Source organism: Ambystoma mexicanum, chromosome 8 (assembly GCF_040938575.1).
Source record: "Ambystoma mexicanum isolate Mex_15411 chromosome 8, UKY_AmexF1_1, whole genome shotgun sequence".
Classification (NCBI taxonomy): domain Eukaryota; kingdom Metazoa; phylum Chordata; class Amphibia; order Caudata; family Ambystomatidae; genus Ambystoma; species Ambystoma mexicanum.
The window spans coordinates 326,218,779-326,235,850 of NC_090929.1; the positions used below are offsets into that span (position 1 = coordinate 326,218,779).

At 44.4% G+C, this 17,072-nt stretch overlaps 1 protein-coding gene across 2 annotated transcripts in view; it reads left to right on the forward strand.

Annotated features, from left to right (window-relative positions):
- Positions 1-17,072, forward strand: part of LOC138471886 (uncharacterized) — a 302,508-nt gene that overhangs the window by 133,225 nt on the left and 152,211 nt on the right. For both annotated transcript variants that reach the window (XM_069609746.1, XM_069609747.1), the window contains exon 4: positions 1,595-1,689. In XM_069609746.1, coding sequence (XP_069465847.1) covers positions 1,595-1,689 — 95 coding nt within the window. The remainder of the gene's footprint in view (positions 1-1,594; positions 1,690-17,072) is intronic.

Genomic DNA, 17,072 nt, shown 5'->3' on the forward strand with positions numbered 1-17,072 from the left:
GCCGGAGGTTTGCAGCAGTACCAGAGCTTGGTGCAGGCTTGTTGGTGCAGTCATTGTTGATGACTGGGCCAAGCACCCTGGAGCGGTGTAAAGCTACGCTGGAGCCACATCATGACAGGAACACACTGAAACGTACACACATGCAGTAGTCGACGCTAAGAAGTTGAAGAGGTGCGGCCGCAGAGAAGTGGCACACACTGTCGGCCTGATTCATGGATTATTTGTGCCACAAAAAACGGGATTTGTGCGCCATTCTGCCCGCAAATCCCTGTTTAACTAATAGGGATTTGCGGGCAGAATGGCGCACAAATCCTGTTTTTTTCGGCGCAAATAATCCATGAATCATGTTCTGTGTTAGCTTAGCCTAAGCAGGCAAGAGATGTGAAGTATGCATTGCAGAGTGATTTGAAGACAATGGGAGATAGATATTTTGTAAGTACTGCAGGTCTTCTCAGCAACTCTTGCACCGTAAACATAGAGAGAATTACTCTGGACAATGCCTGTGTCAAATTAAATCTTCCCTTCATGAAAACAATCTGACAAAACCACAGCAATGTTAGCCTTCTTGCTGGATTGACCACTGCTAAATGCTCTAACTAGAGTTTTATCTGGAGTCTGAATTTCTTGAACAAATGTGTAATGTTCATTTCATTTTGTGATCCAGCAACCTTCAGGTGCTCTTTGGCACCCTCATCAAAAACGTGAGGAAGCCATTCTCTGGGGGGACAACTAAAACAAATTCCTTTCCCATCCCGTACATTACTGTTCAACCAGCCATCCAATCAAGCACTTCCAAATATATGCATACTAGTTGCCTATCATAGGCCAGGGTAAATTGCCTTAATTGTCCTATAAAGACACAGATATTTTCAGATACCTTAAATGAACATGTTGCAGAGAAAGCCTTTAAATCCAAGATATTCATAACTATTGGCTGGAATGGAGGATGTAATCCTGTTCTCCATTACCCACTTGCATTGCTTCCAGCCCCAGCCCTCTGTGTTGAACATGAGCTCAGATCACCCTGCCATAAAAGTAACATCTGGGGTTCAACTGCATGATCTTGGCTGTCTTTCGCTTGCCCAAAATCAGGGTTAAATCTAATTAGATTGTATAGAGCCATACTTCAGATTACCACAAAACTCAGTGTCACTGGGGTTTCCTTGTTTTTAGTCTAGGCATCTAATTTTAAGGACCATTGTACTTACATCCAATTTGTCCAACTGTTGGCCAAGAATACAGCTCCCAGTGCATTAAATTGTTCAATGAACGCTCTGGTCATAAAACATGGCATTCGGAGAATCAGAGTTATTAGATACAAATATAGATGCTGAGACTGTACATTGAATATTGCTGGTTTTTCCTTAAACCATTTCTTAATTTCTGAATATTTAAGGGAAAATAAATGACTTCTTATAAGGAGACTCAAACTATGAGAGCCATGGTAGGATGGGCGTTCGTGTGTGTGTGTGTGTGTGTGGTGTGTGTGTGTGTGTGATATGAGATCAGCACAGGAGTTTGTGGTCTCTTGCAATACTGTTTGAAATTCTGAGAGTGATCAATGGATTTTTTAATCACTTTCTCATTTCTCCAGGGTGTGGTATGAATGCTGCTTTCGCCATTGGACGCCTTTGTGGGACAGACAATGGTCTGAAGAGGATTCTCTCTCTACCTGAAGCAGTACACATGGTGAGATGAACCAGAGAGCAGCGAGATATTTAACCCTTATCATTTGTGTCATGAACATCTTTTTGAGTCCAAAGAGTTTGTGAATTTTAGGCTCGGGTCTTGCTAAAACATTTGCAATGTAAGCACATTTTTTAAGATGTCAAAACATTTTTCTACACATTCTTGTCTGGAATTTCGCACTCCAACCTCCAACTTATCCGATCTCTTTTTAAACATGTATCCCAGTGCTATACTATGATTTGCCACCTTTTCCCCAAATCTAAGATTTAAGGGACTGTTCCCAATGGCACAGGGCAATTCTCCTTAACATTATTGCTGTTGCACAAACTAACTCACCTTGAGGTTTTCCCAATTCAAAGGTTGGTCACCTTCTTCTTCTTCCTTATGAAAGACTATACTTGTCGTTCGTGCAATAATGAATGGGTTTTTGTGTGCGTTCCTAGTCATATACATGGGCATTTTCTGAGTGGTAAATCTTTTTTGCTCATGGTATGTACATAAACAAGTATGGAAATAATTTATCCATAGGATATAGTATTACTATTATTTCACCATTATATGTTCATTGCACTGAGGACTGGGTAGAACAGCACAACAAACCTCGTACCTTCATTCAAAACAGAAAGAAAAAAAAACATTCAACAAAACTGTCAATGAAAACATCATTGCTAACTATTCTGTTACTAGATTGTTTCTATACTTGTATTGATGTTTCCTATTTATCCAAGGTTCAAGGGGGCCCCACTTACCGAAGTTTGAACATGGTTTGTGTTTAACCATGAGCAATGGTTGCCTCTGGCAGATTTGTATTGATCAACATTGCTGGACCATGTTATGTCCCCCGATTCTGACATTGACTGTCCTCGCCATGTTTCATGTGATAGGTGATGGTTGTCTAGGATAGATAACAAAGCACTGTCCAACCTTAACTAAATTCACTGACTAACATTTGATTTCTGCAATGGTATTTCCCATTGATTGATGCAACTGTTCTCCACCTGTTCCCACTGAGAAAATGCAGTTGCTGATTAAATGTTCTCATTACTAGATGTTGACTTGACACAGATCCATTGATGAATGTCACTTTTCCCAGGTTATTTTCTGATTACCTTTGTATGTGCCAAAAGTCAATCTTACAATACAACATCTAAATATGATTGCACAACCGATAATCTATACCCAGTAGTCTTAAGTGATTTTGAACCAGCAGGAGGCTTATGTTGTAAAGTGACTAAGATCATTAAACTTCTCTAGGCATTCTCTCCAGTCATGAACATTTGATAACCCAAAATAGTCAGAAAGCAGCATGAATGGCATCATCGACAACTCCCACTGTCCTTGACCTGTTGACCAATCTGATGCCTAACCTGGGGGCTATGGTCTATAAAGCCACAATTTGTATAAAATCTGTATCAAAACAGTATACTGAGTGGCTGCCAATCCTGTTTCTTTTTAAGACAAAGCAAAGAAACCACCATGAAGAGGAACCATGAACATCAGATAGGATCGACCCGCCATCAGGCACTAGATACGCACTGGGGCACTCTTTCTGCTTGACCTTTCAGTGTTCATCCACACCATTGGCTATGGAGTTTTAATTAACTATGTCCGTGGAGTGCATCAGAGGTATGGCTCCACATTTGACTTTTCTTTCTGGCAAAGGGCTCCTACAGATAAACTGGCCTAACCATCTTTCTGAAATCTCTGACATTGCCTGTGAGGTGCTTCAAGGCTTGTGGTCTGGAAGATCCTGTTCCACATACACATGTCCCCTTTGGAGAAAAGCAGAGGGTATTATCAACTTTGTTTTCATATGCATACTAACAACACTTCAATACACCTCAAATGTTATAAGGGATTTTTATGTCATATCGAATTGGACGTTTGTCTGACACATGTCAAAACTGGATAATGAATGCGAACTAGCTATGCCTAATCCTGGCTAAGACTGAGTTGTTGCTTGAGGATCTAACAGATGAAACCACTCCCACTCTGGACTGGACATACACCATTGGACCACTACCCCTTCTCATTTTTCATTTATTTAGTTGTAGTTATACAAAGTGTGGCACATTACATCATAGCAGTGTCTGAATTCCCTGATGCTCAGTAGTCTGGTGTAGATTGATGGGCATACAGAATCTGTGGTGACTGCTGCATGTAGTGAGTTGCACTCCAGCCAGATGTGAGAGATGCTACCCTGTCTGGTTTTCTCTAATAGCTGCCCACAGGCTACTCATTCTTGATAAAAGCCTATTTGAAGGTTACAGATATAAGAAGCTTCCAGAAGTGTATGATATGATATGATCGTTTATTTATATAGCGCCTATACACAATGTGTTTCAAAGCGCTTCAAGGCAAGGGAGGGAACAAGGGAAAATACAACCACTTTCTTACAGGCCATGAACAGTAAGGATGTGAAATTAACTATCGTACTCGGCCTGACGACATTTCAGTGCAATAGGTAAGACATAGATAAGGAAGGGAGGGAGAGAGTGGGAAGGAAATGGAAACAGACAGGCGACTACCGTACTACGCCTGACGACATTTCTGGTAGAGCCGGAGAGAAACAAAAGGTGAGGGAGAGGGGTGCAGAAAAGGGAGTGGAGGAACAAAAAACAAGCGACTATCATACTAGGCCTGACGACATTTCAGATAGTGATGGAGGGATGGTGGGGAGGAATGTCATATTATGGCCTGAGGTGGGAGGGTTCAGTAACTTCCACCATTTAAAGCCCTAAACGTCTAGTGACTTGCCTACATGCTTTCAGTGTTAGACGATTCACTGATATATCAGACGAGATGTGGTTGATCAGATATGCTTTTATTGGCTGTAGTGGTCTACTTAAGTTGCTTCTTACTGGAAGCTTTCTGTTTCAGGCAGGTTTTCTTATAGGGGTCAGACTTCAGTGGCAGCTAAAGGAATGTTTCAGGGCTTGTTCTGCGTGGTCTTTTTTTAATGCAAGATCTGCTACAGATCAGTGCCTACGTTAAAGGTAAGATCGTAGTAATATTTTACACCAATCCGTCCATCATACCACAAGTGATCTCTGAAGTTAAGAGTGTTTTCCACCAATTTTGTCTGATCCATGGGATTATCACTATTGGCCTCACTATATAATCGATTGCTGTTATCCTTGTAGTAGTGATGATATGCTTAGATCAGTGAAGTTACCTATCCATGGGCCACTGAACCACGACAATCCTGAAACATGAACTCAGCTGTACTTCACTACTTGATCCGTGCCAAACAACTTTTTTGAATTCCTCTGGTTAGTCAAACAAAGCATTGAAAAGGTCCGCTCCAGCCACCTTAATAGCCTGTCCCTCCATATCAGCTAGCCAGAAAGGCACCTCAGCTAATTATCCCAAAACAAGCACTCCATAAACCCAGGGAACGCCCAATCTGTTTCTATGCTTTTGTCATTTGCAGGCTTTCCGATGGATCATATGGAATGTGGCTATCAGATATGCATTGGGCGAGATTGCGATATGAAAGATAGTTTCTGCACTGCTAGTATGAAACGGTCGTTTTTAATATGACAAGTCTAAGCTCACAAACAATGCCAACCTTGCAAATTGCCTTACAGACTACTCTAATTGTATTAATACAAAGACAGACTCATCCCATCCCTCCTCTAAAACCCACCCCATTACAAACCCACCCCAAATTGTCAATTAATACACATTTCATCCCTGTTTAGCCAGCCCTTTTACCAGCTTTCTTCCCACTACCTCGTACTGCCTCCCTCCCAACTAAGGCTATCTATCAAGAGGCTCCTTATTGACAGTACCTCTGACTGGTTCTTCTTTCACTGCGCTTTACCAGGTCACTATCAAAACCAAGACCATCATGTACCTTCTTATCAATCATGAGATAGACACTGATCTTGACAGATCAGGACACTGACAAGATTATAAAAATAAATCGTTCAGTACTATTAAAAGCAGTTTAATCATACAATAATTCATACAACAATCAATACATGATATTTTAAAACACAAGGTACTATTCACTAGTCCTATTATTTACAATGTCCACAGGGTTGGCCTGGGCAACACAATATACATGAAATATAGATTACATTTTCAACATGGTAGTCTTTGGGTTTGTTCAGTATAGGAGCCGGAAGTCATACGGTATAGGACGAGCCTAATGCTCGTCTTGTTCTCTTGACACTGTATATTACTTCACAAGTTGTGGTCTCAACATGTTTCAGTTCGTATGTACATTAATGTTGAACATTCATCAGGAGTTGATCACCTAGATATTTTAAAAAGCGTGGTTCGCTGTGGTGTTTGCAATCGTTCAAGCGTGGTTTTTCTAACAAATATTCTTGATGTGTCAGGTAAAACATAAATAGAGTAAGCTACTGATGCTGTATTTCTATTATTGCTCATAGAATTGGCTGGAAACCTTTGTAGGTGAATAATTACCTGCATTGGTTTCTTGCGGGTGAATACACAGTGGTTAGTGGTTACCGGGACTCAGGTGTGATGTGGAACCCGAGGGACCTGGCATAGGAGGCGAGCTCAGGTGTTCAGCCCTCAGGGTTCATGGTTGATAGCCAGGCCTGTATTTCGGGGTGTTCAGTGTTGTTGGTGAAGAGTAGGAATTCGGTCCTGGAGTGGTTGTGCTTCAAGAAGTATGCACTGGACATCCAAGAATCGATCAACGAGAGGCAGGCTTTGAGCCTGTGGAAATCCTTGATGGAGTCAATCTTGAGGTATTGCTGTGTGTCATCAGTGTATTGGTGGATGTGAATGTTGTGTGGAGCTAGGACGGCTCCTAGCGGCTCCATGTATAGATTGAAGATCAATCGGGAGGGGAGGGAACCCTACAGGACTCCACAGATAGCGGGTAGCATTGGCGATCTAGAAGAGTCCATCTGAACAAACTCCTGGCGGTTTGCGGGGTAGTACTTTAGCCAGCGTACAATAAGGTTGCTGATCCCCAATGCGCTGATGTAGGATGTCCAGGAGTGCTTGGTGGTCTACTGTGCCAAAAGCATCCAAGAGGTCGAGTAGAACCAGGAGGCAGGGGTGGTCATCGTCAAGGATGTTGAGGGTGTCATCGACCACCTGTATAGTTGCTGTGTCTCTGCTACATCTGGGTCTGAACCCAGATTGGTAGGTTTGGAGGAGATTGTTGGTGTTGATGTGTTGCTACAGTTGCACGGCTACCGCTTTCTCAATGATCTTACCTAGGAAGGGAAGATGGGTGATGGGGCGATAGTTACCTAGGTTGTCGGGATCCAGAGTGGGTCTCTTTAGTAGAGGGAGGATTTGGTCTGTCTTTAGGGTTGATGGGAAGCTGCCTTGAGTTAGGGAGCCATTGATGATCTCCAGGTAGGGAAGGAGAATTTCTGCAGGGAGGGTCTTGAGGATGGATGCTGAGAGGATGTCATCTGTATACCATTTGAGGGCAGCCAGGGTTTCTACCAGGTTCTCTGTAGAGTGTGTCTTGAATGTTGTCCTGGGTGTGGAGATTTCACATGGAGGGACCTGGGGTAGGTCTATGGATACAGAGCTGGTGTCTATGTGCTGGCGAATCTTGCTGATTTTGACGATAAAGAAGGTGTTGATGGCGGTGGATTCTTCGATGGAGTGTGGTATAGCAGGGTCGTGTAGCAAGTTGACGCAGTGCTTGACCGCTCTGAAGAGGGCTCTGCATTTGTTGTCAGCTTCTCGCTATGGTGTTCTGCTAGTAGGAGGCCTTGGCTCTGTTCATTAGTTGTCATCAGAGTGCGACAACTTGAGAAGCACCAGGTTGGATGTGGTCCTGGAGCAGTGCCATGTTTTCTCTTTTTTCCTGATGACTCTTTTGCTGAGGTTGAGTTCTTGCATGAACCAGGGTGCTGACGGTTTCAGTTTGCAAGTGCATTGTTTCAGAGGTGCGTGTCGGTCGATAGAGGCTGAGAGGGTGGTGTTGAGTGCTTCCAGTAGAGAGTCACAGTTCAGTTGGGGGCGTTCGGTCCATGTGAGGTGGAGGTTGGTGAGGTCGTCCGTGAGGGCTTCCCCCAGGAAGTTCTTGAAGGACCTGAAGGTTTGTATGATAGGTTTCTGATGGGAGTGCTTGACTGGGGTGGTGTGCAGGATGTTGAAAGACATGGCCAGGTGGTCAGACCAGTCGAGCGGGAAAGGAGAGCTGTAGTGAAGGGACGGCAGTGTGGTGATGATTAGGTCAAGGAAGTTACCTTTCTGTTGAATTGGATCTTTTGTGTGCCTTGTGAGGCTGAGGGTGTCGAGAAGGCTGAGGAGAGCTTCCTTCATTGGTTTGGTGGCCTTGTTGCCTGGGAGGTTGAAGTCGCCCAGGAAGATGTTGTTGGTGTGCTTGAGGGACATGATGGTGACCAGGTCGGTGAAGTCTCAGATGAAGGTGTTGTTGGGTTTGGGTGGTCTGTAGATGAGATGGAAGGTGACTGTGTCCCTCGGGGAGAGTGCGGAGTGGCAGGAGATAACTTATAAGGAGCCAATGTTGTTGAGGTCAAGTCTGGTGCAGGTCTACAAGGTCTTATGGATGACTGCAAGGCCTCTGCTTGTCTTGTTCGGCCAGTCTCTGTGTTGGATGCTGTAGCCATCATAGACAAGGATGTCTAGAATATGGGTAGAGGTGGGTATCATCCAGGTCTTTGTGATGAAGATGGCGACAAGGTTGTGTGTAGTGATGAGGTCTACGATGTCTGCTGCATGGGTGATAGCTGAGCGGATGTTGGGGAGCATCAACTTTCATGTTGTGGACGGTGAGGAGGTGCAGATGGGCTTGAGGCTGATGTTGGTGAGGTTGCTACATTGCAGAGTCCATGCCTTAGAGGAGAGGCGATTTTGACGTTGCCTGGTGATGGTGGGGATGACCTTTGCGACAGAGGGAGAAAACACGTTAGCCCATGCTTAACTGTTGTCTGAGCATGGAGGTCCTCCTGGTTCAAACAGTAATTGCCCTTTTCTTCATCTGCCCTTCCAACGCCTGTGCGAGAGACACCCTTGATCTAAGAGTTAAGAGCAGAAAGGAAGAGGCAGGGCTAAGAAGGTGGGTGGGCCTTAGGCCACGTGACCTAGATTCTCTTGCACCAACTGCAAAGGAAAAGAGGGTTGAGGGCTGCTTAAGTAGGGGAAAAAGGGTGGCAAAACTATAATTCAAGGTCCAACATCCTTCTTTCCACCCAGTCAGTCAATGTCTGCCCCAAATATCATTCTTCAGCCCATCACCAAACTCCCCACCCCACCTAGGACCATTTTAAGAACCTCAGCTAGCAACCAAATCCCCCCCACCCCCACCATGCTGCCATGCAAATAATCACCTCTGCTCTAGACCCTTCTGTCTTTCAACTCACGAAACTGAGCACCACTCATTCCCTATGTTCCATGGTCTTTCCATTTCCATTAATCCATTACCACGTGCTCCTATCCGTTTATAATGCCCTTGCAAAAATACAGTTTTAGTGATTGAAAAATGCTTGGAGCAATTTAGCTCTTGCATGAAGCCTAAAAGAACCTGGTTAGCTGGACAGCAACTCTGGAATGTGTATAAAGGATCGTTCGTACTCCCAGTATTTATATATGCATGTGGGGTATTTTTAAACTGCAAACTTGTTTGAGAAGCAACACAGTGCTGAATATAGGGACTTGCAACCCGAGGGTTACAAGTAGAGGACAAGGTTAGCAAACAACATTTGATGGATAATGAATCATATATAATGGATACAATGTTATAATTTGCTTCTCATGAAAAAGTTACATTTGCTGCAAGTCATATACCAGCTCCTTTATCCCCCATGGTAGCACCTGTTTACGGGGTGATGCTTGATACAAAGGAGACGCCTTTATCTCTTGCTGTCAACTCTTTGAATACTAGAGAGTAGGTTGCAGGGATCATAATAAAGACCTGCCAACATACCTGAACATTACAATGCCACTGCTGACATGTTGCCACCTGTTCACTTATTCCCACTTCACCTGGCGCTTGCAGCACTCGTATATACCAAGCATCAACTGGCAGCCCTACTCCACCCTATCTGCCTGCTCTAATATACCCCCTGAGGCCACTCCCACTATTCCTTGCCCTGTTCACCCTTACTCATCTCATTTGCTTTCCATAGTCCAAATTCAAGACATACAGTCAAACTCCCAAACGCCTGTTTTCAGACATCCTCAGTGCTTGACGACTACTATCATAGTACAGCGCACAGTATAATTTCACATGTTCTTGCTACACGCCGGTATGCAGGGAACATTACAAACACCATGGAATTGCAATACCCTCTACCTTACTCCGGCGCCCACAGCCCGCAATCAACAAATTTAGTGAGGCATCTCTCTATAAAAATTCTTCATCCCAACTGGCATCTACTTCCTTCTTTAGAATTAACTCCCACGTAGCAGCTTATATATTAGACCTGCCAGAGGCCCCCTGCCGAATCATGCTAACCTCCCTTTCACCCTTGCAATAAATAATGTTACCGATGTTCCCTTTTGAGTTGCCCTTCCCAGTTCTACCTCACAACCCCTTGCTCCAGCTTCTCTCCTTGTAGCCTGCTTAGTAGTGAAGGTTATCCCCCTCACTGCCCAGTGTGCCACATCCAAACATTTACCCCAAAATGGTTCCAATTGAACCGAGCCACATTCTGTTATTTGAAATATGTAAATAATCCTATTTCAAATACCTGCCTCCTTCAACCTGCCCGCAAACCCACCCTAAGCGCTAGTGAACTGGCCACAATTTGATCCATTGGAATATTGGATAATTTTGGCCATAATCTGCTCACTTTCCCGTTTCGCCTGCAGATTAAAATCATCAGTACACGCTGGTTGCATATATAAAGGGCGTTTGATAGACCTTAGTTGTATTTGATATGTTTTCTGGTTAGGAACATTTGCTTTTCAGAATGTCTGCATAGATAGATAACATTTTCTGTAGGCCTTTCTTGGGGATTATTAAATGTACCAAACAATAGGTAGTTCTCAGCAAATCCTTCAGGCTTCGCTTTATTACATGTGTCCTCCCCCCTCGTGTGGGCTTGGCACTTCACGACCGCTAAGTCAGGGAGTTGAAGCGACACTATGAGTGTACCCAATACAGGCGCGTGTGGCACTGGTGTGCTATCAGCACGTCGGAAGCCCCTCCTCTGCCATCATAACAATCCGGAGATTTCGACATCACGTAGGCAGAGTCCGAATAGACTGTCACTTCCTGGTCTTTGCCCTGCTCTAATGCCAATATAAGAGCCACTAATTTTGCTGGCTGCACTGAAAAATGTGACGGTAACCATGCACTTACTACTACTTCAGCTGTCCCATCTGTCTTTATTTTTAATACTGCTGTCCTAGTGTGTGTCTCTCCCCCCTCAAGTTACTTCTGGAAGATTGTCATGCTGCTCCATGTATGTGGTGCAGTCATGCATGTTGTCTCCCTCCTCTATTGGTTCTGCTGGAAATGTCCCTGGGTTCACATTCCTGCATCTTACTACTTTTATGGCTGGATTAAATATTAAGTTGTACCCTGAAGACCTTTGTGTGCTCAAAGTACTCTTGGGCCATTTGAGTATTGCAAAAAAAGCATGCGTCACGAAAAAGGAGTACTGCACCCCACCCCAAGCCAGTGCTTTCTCACAATGGTAATGTCCCCTCGTTACTGGGTCTAATTTCCCTCTATAGTATGCCAGTGGTTTGTGTCTTAAAGTAGTCTTTTGTGTAAGTACTGCAGTCATCAATACTCCATTGGAGTGTGAGAACAAATAAAATGTGTCATGATAACCTGGGATCCCTAACACAGGAGCTGTGCAAATCACTTTTTTCAGCTCCTCAAATGCATCTGTCATTTCTGCTGTCCACTGTAGTGTGCCCTCCCCTCTTTGTGCTTCTTTTAAGTGCACTTGAAAAAGGTCTCATGTATGTGCTGTAGTCAAATATCCAAGCTCTGCATTAAATGCATTCATCTCACTGTCATAGGTTGTGGCATCCTATAGATTGCCTCCGCCCTTTCTGGTGTCACTCTCTGCCCTTCCTGCAAGATCAGCTGTCCAATGTACAACACTTCTTTTTGGCAATACTGTAATTTCGCCTCATCTACCTTGTACCTCTTTTCTGTTAGAACTGTCAACATGTGCACTGAGTCATTTCTGCCCTGCATTTCTGACTTGCTGTAAATCAAAATGTTGTCAATATACTATATGATGGTGCTTTCCAATTGTACGTTGCCTAGATCGATTTGGAAAACCCTATTAAATATGAAGGGTGACTCACAGTACTCTTGTGGGAGCCTAGTATTTTTCCACATCCAGTCCCTAGGCAGAAAGGAAGTCAGGTCTATGCCACTATGTGAAGTGGTATAGAGAAGAAGGCATTCTTTAAAGCTATTACCACTAAGTGGGTAGCTTCCGCAGTAATGCTACACAAAATGTTTGGGAAATTCTGCCACTGCAATCTGGTTCAATGTGTGCAGATCCTGTATAAAACGCCATGATCCCCCTGTTGCCTTTTTCACAGGGTGAACTGTGGTATTGCACTGTGACACTGATGGTACCAGAATGCACTGTTTCACTAATGCTGCAATTGTCTCATATGTCCCCTCATCCACCTCTCTTGACAAGGGATATTGTTTTGCTCTTGGTGAAATTGCTCCTGGTTTAAGTTTGATTTTCACTGCCCCTATCCCTTTCAATAGCCCCAATTCATAGAGACCTGTGGTCCATAAAACACTGAGTACTAGGGCTGTACCGAATAGCATACTTAGTATTCGGCCAAATACCGAATAGTTTGTCAACTATTCGGCTCAAGCCGAATATGAAGCCAAATAGTTGCTTTATTTAATAAATCATGTTCCAAACTTCAAAAAAACACACTTATTAAAAAAACAAGTAAAGCACCATTTTAAATACATTCTATACTTTTATTTCTCTTCATTGTAATTAATGTAGCATCCTTATTTAAGGTATAAAAGCCAGAAATAAAGCAGATTTAACCAAAATGAAGGGACCAAATGAACATAGTAGTGTTGATTATTCAGTGCCAGTTAAAGTAGAAGGCTTCACAAATGCAAAAGGACTGCCTTTGTGAATCAGATGCATTGCCTTCTCTATCCAGTTGCAAAGTCGATGGGGTCGAGTTTCAAAACTTCTTTGAAGCTCACATAGAAATGTATAAAATGGTTCATGTCAGCTCATGCAGGACACAAGTCAAGGGGAAATCTGAAATGCTTGAACTCCATCTCACAACTATTCACCCCACCCAAACAAATGCTGCTCACTTTTCACTTATCCTAGCCACTCATTCTCGCCAATACACACACGTGCAACTCATAATTCCTGATAAAATATCAGATAATGTTAAACTCAGGACTCAAGTCCTTAAAAAAGAAAAGGGGGGACCATGACGTGCTCAATGGGAAGTGACATGACAGGAACTGAAAGTATCTATGCACATTTCTTTCAGTTTGTTTTTTCCAACGTAAAAAAGGGCACTTTGCATATAAACATTCGCCAAATGAAAAAAGATGTTCCTGTGTTGTTGCAGGCTAACTATAAAAGCTGAGCACCTTTTTTTGTATAAGAATCTGTAACAAAACATGCCCTAAAGAGCAGATTACAATATAAGATATTTTCAGCTGTATGATAGCAATTTGTCTGGTTTAATTCTATTCAGTTTTGGAAACTGAAGTCTATATTTTCCTTTTTGAGTTCATGTTGCATTGTATTCAAATGAGAATGTCAAAGTATTCGGCAAGAGCCGAATAGCAAGAAACTATTCAGCCAGAGCCTAATAGCTTTTTTTCAGCCAGAATTCGGCCGAATACTTACTCGAAGCCGAAGTTCAGTGCGCTCCTACTGTGTACCTTTCCCAAGTCTTTCTCGAGAAATGGGGATGGTGCTTTCTGCAACATAGCCATTCTCTGTGGTACCTCTCTGTAGTGTATTCTCACCCAATTTGTAATGCTGATGTAAAACACTACCTCATGATCTGATTGATATTCCTGAAACAGTTGTTCGTCAGTCACGTCAGTTAACCTGTAATCCTCCCCCACTGCAATCACTGTCCTCCAGGATCGTCCTCTGTCGTCTGTCCCATGCAATGTTATCCTGTCCTCCCCCACTATCACCGCCTCAAGGTCTATTGGGACCACTTTCCCCTCAGCCTCATCTAATAGAACTTGTAGCCTGAATATATACTCATTGGGTAAACGCCATAGCTTTCCCTGGATCCCTGGAAGCCATGCTATCAATACCTACACCCAGTATTGGAACAGTTCAATATCTGCTGGTACCCCACTCTTTACTGTGTGCCCACAATAAGCCTGGATAATCTCCCTTACATTCATGTAATTAATTCCTGGTGTTGAACACACTAGCCCCTGGTCTGTAAATGAAATTGTCATATTGAGCGTTCTCATTATGTCTCTTCCCATTATGTTCACTGGTGTCTGTCGGGAATACAATAATGGCAAAGCAAGCTAAGTCATGCTCCCCTATAGACAGTGAGAGTTTGTCTGCAAAAGGAAACAAGTCTGTTGCCCCAGAGAATCCCTGCGCATTCTTGACATTTCCCTAACATTGGGTATCTCCCGTCCCTGATAAAGGATCTAGTCACCCCTGTGTCCACGAGAAAGGCAAACGTTTTGTCACCTATCGTCAACCATATACGCGGTTCCTCTGCTGGGTTGGGTGTAACCGGTAGGATTGAACACATCAGGCCCATCTGTGGGCTGTCCCTATTGTGGGTATAATGACATCCCTGTTCTCATGAATGGGTTGCCCCCCACAACAGTGCCCCCCAACTTCCAAATGGGAGTCTTGGGGTCTGTGAGTGTTGTTGCCCCAGAATCCTTCTGTGCTGCTTGTGGTGGCTGCATGTGCCTCTGCATCTGCCGTGCAGGTGCTGCATATGGGTATGGCCGAACAGGTCCATGTATTTGTGGTGCCTGTGTCATAGGTTGATATGCTTGCATGTACGCGCCTTGGCTCTGTGCAAGTTGCTGTGTTTGGTCCTGGGCATAATAGTCAGGCTGTTCTGCCTGGTATGTGGGTTGGTGCGGCATTCCCCCATTCTGTGACATCCTCCTCTGGTTCTGCACACTCGAGAAATGTGCCGTATCTGTCTGCACACCAAGCCCTGTGGTGGCCCATCCATTGATCTCTGACAGCCCCCCTGAAGTCCCTCTGGTCCTTGCTGCATTTGATGTCCATACCCTCTTCCCCTGGGTGCTCCTCCTCTTCCTCTAAACCCTTGGTGCATGTCTCCCCGCCCGCAAAGCCTACACAAGTGGGTCGCGGTGTATACCGGGCATGCAGCGCACAAGCTCCTTCTGCGCTGGTTAACATCGCCCTTTCCATTGTATACTTTGATCATTTTTTCTGCAATAGCTTTTCTTCCTCCTGTTTTCTGTCCTCATGCCTTTTCCTTGCATTCTCTTGCATTAGCCTGCAATAGTGTACTATAGTCAGATGAATTTCTGACCACGGTTTGGCCTTCCTCCCCAGTAGTTTCTCAAGCTGCTTTTGCACTTGTTCAGTTAACGCAGACACAATATATGATAAAAGAATCCTACTGTTTTGTCCCATGGTTCATGAGTCTCCAGCATCCATTTCTTTGGAATAGCTTTAATATATTAGAGTGGATCTTCATCCTCACTCACTTTGCATGCCTGATCATGCTTATGTCTGAGGAATCTGGGTACTGTATCCTCAGAGCGTGCCAAATGGCCGCTCGATAATTATTGAATGGTGGACCATCATGCGCCGTGTTCTGTACTGTTACTCCGGGGTAACCAGCTCTCTTCCATACATCATCTGTAACCTCCCCAAGAATTGTTGAAAACAAGCTCTTCATGTCACCCACCTCCAAGGTCATCCCTTCTGTCAGTCTCTGTAGCTCATATATCCACCTTCCAGCCCCTGCAGTCAACGATGGTAACATACATCTTAAATTGTCTTTGTCCATCTGCTGCCATGGTATATATTGAGGTCGCCCCCTCCCTTCTCTAATAGTGGACACTTTGTCAGTCCCACCCCTCCGCTTTGTCTCCCATTTCTTTGGTGGTGGTAAACACCCTTGTAATTTCTCCTTTCCTCCTCCCTGGCACATCCCTAAGCCTATGCGCAAAGGGGTAATATCGCCTGTACTGTGCGATATATCTTTCGGATGCTGCAGCTGCCCCCCTCCGTCTTTCCTATGTCCATCCATGTCTTTGGCGTCACCCCATACTGTGCCTCTTTCTGGGCTAGCTCCTCGGGAGAAGCGAGAGGGTCTCTCCTCTTCGTCGTCCTCACTCCCCAATAAATCATCGTCGGCCCCTGTGTCCTCATTGGAACTGTCAATGCCCTCCTGAAAGCTGAGCCTCCTCAATAATGCGTCTCCCTACTGCCTTCCTCCGATTTGACCTATACTTCCATGTTCCCCCTCATGGAGAAATCAATCTCGTCTCTGTCTATCCATGGAGTAGCCCTGCTGCTTTTCCCGATTCTGTTTCACTCTCTCCTCACTTGCGTTTCTTTTTCCTCGTCGTCACTAAAACGTGCTAACCTATCTTTACCTGAGCTGCCCTTAAGGGATGTCCCTGCTCTTCTTTGCGTCATCGCTCCCTAAGGGGACATTTCCACTTCTAACTTCCTCTTATCCTTCTTTAATTGTACTTTCCTTTCCCTTTCTTCTTCTGCCTTTCTTTTTGCCATGTCCTCAAGCTCTCTCTGTCTTCTCGCTTACCGCTCCTTTCGCTCTTGTGCTTCTATCCTTGTGTTTCTCTCTGCACACCCTTTCATTCTCTTTCTTCTCGTCCCTTTCCCATCTTTCTACTTCCTCTATTATCATTTCCCATTCTCACGCTTCTTCTGTGTTCTTGTCACTTGCTAGTTCCCTTCTCATGCACCCCGTTTCTCCTGCAGCCTTCCAGTCAAGTTTAAGTAATATCTGTCCGCCTACCCATTCATTTGGGTTTATTGGCTCTTTCCCCTCAAGGCTTCCCCTTTTCCCCAGTTAATTTTCCTTTAACCTTGCCTGGATCTCGCTGCAATCCTTCCATTCGCCGCCTGCCCTCTGCGCTCCCCTAATCATCTGTTCGGTCTCGCCTCGCCCCTCCTTCTTACTAGATGCTGTAGGTGCAAATGTGAGATTGGTGTCACCTGCCGCTACTTTTAATTCACTTGCGGGGTATAATCCCTGGGGCCCCGCTGCTCCCTCTTTGCTCTCTGTTTGAGGAGAGGGAGCTGAGGGTGATTCGCTCTCTGCCTCTCGTTGGCTCAGCATCCATTGTCGCCATGCCAGGTCCCTTTCCTCGTCCTGAAACGTTTTCCACAACTCTAGTATGGTCATTCGTTTGCTAATCTTTTTCCTCTTGTAAGCCTTGTGTATGTGCGTGTGTAATTGTTGCTGCACACATTTGGAGAAGCTCCCCT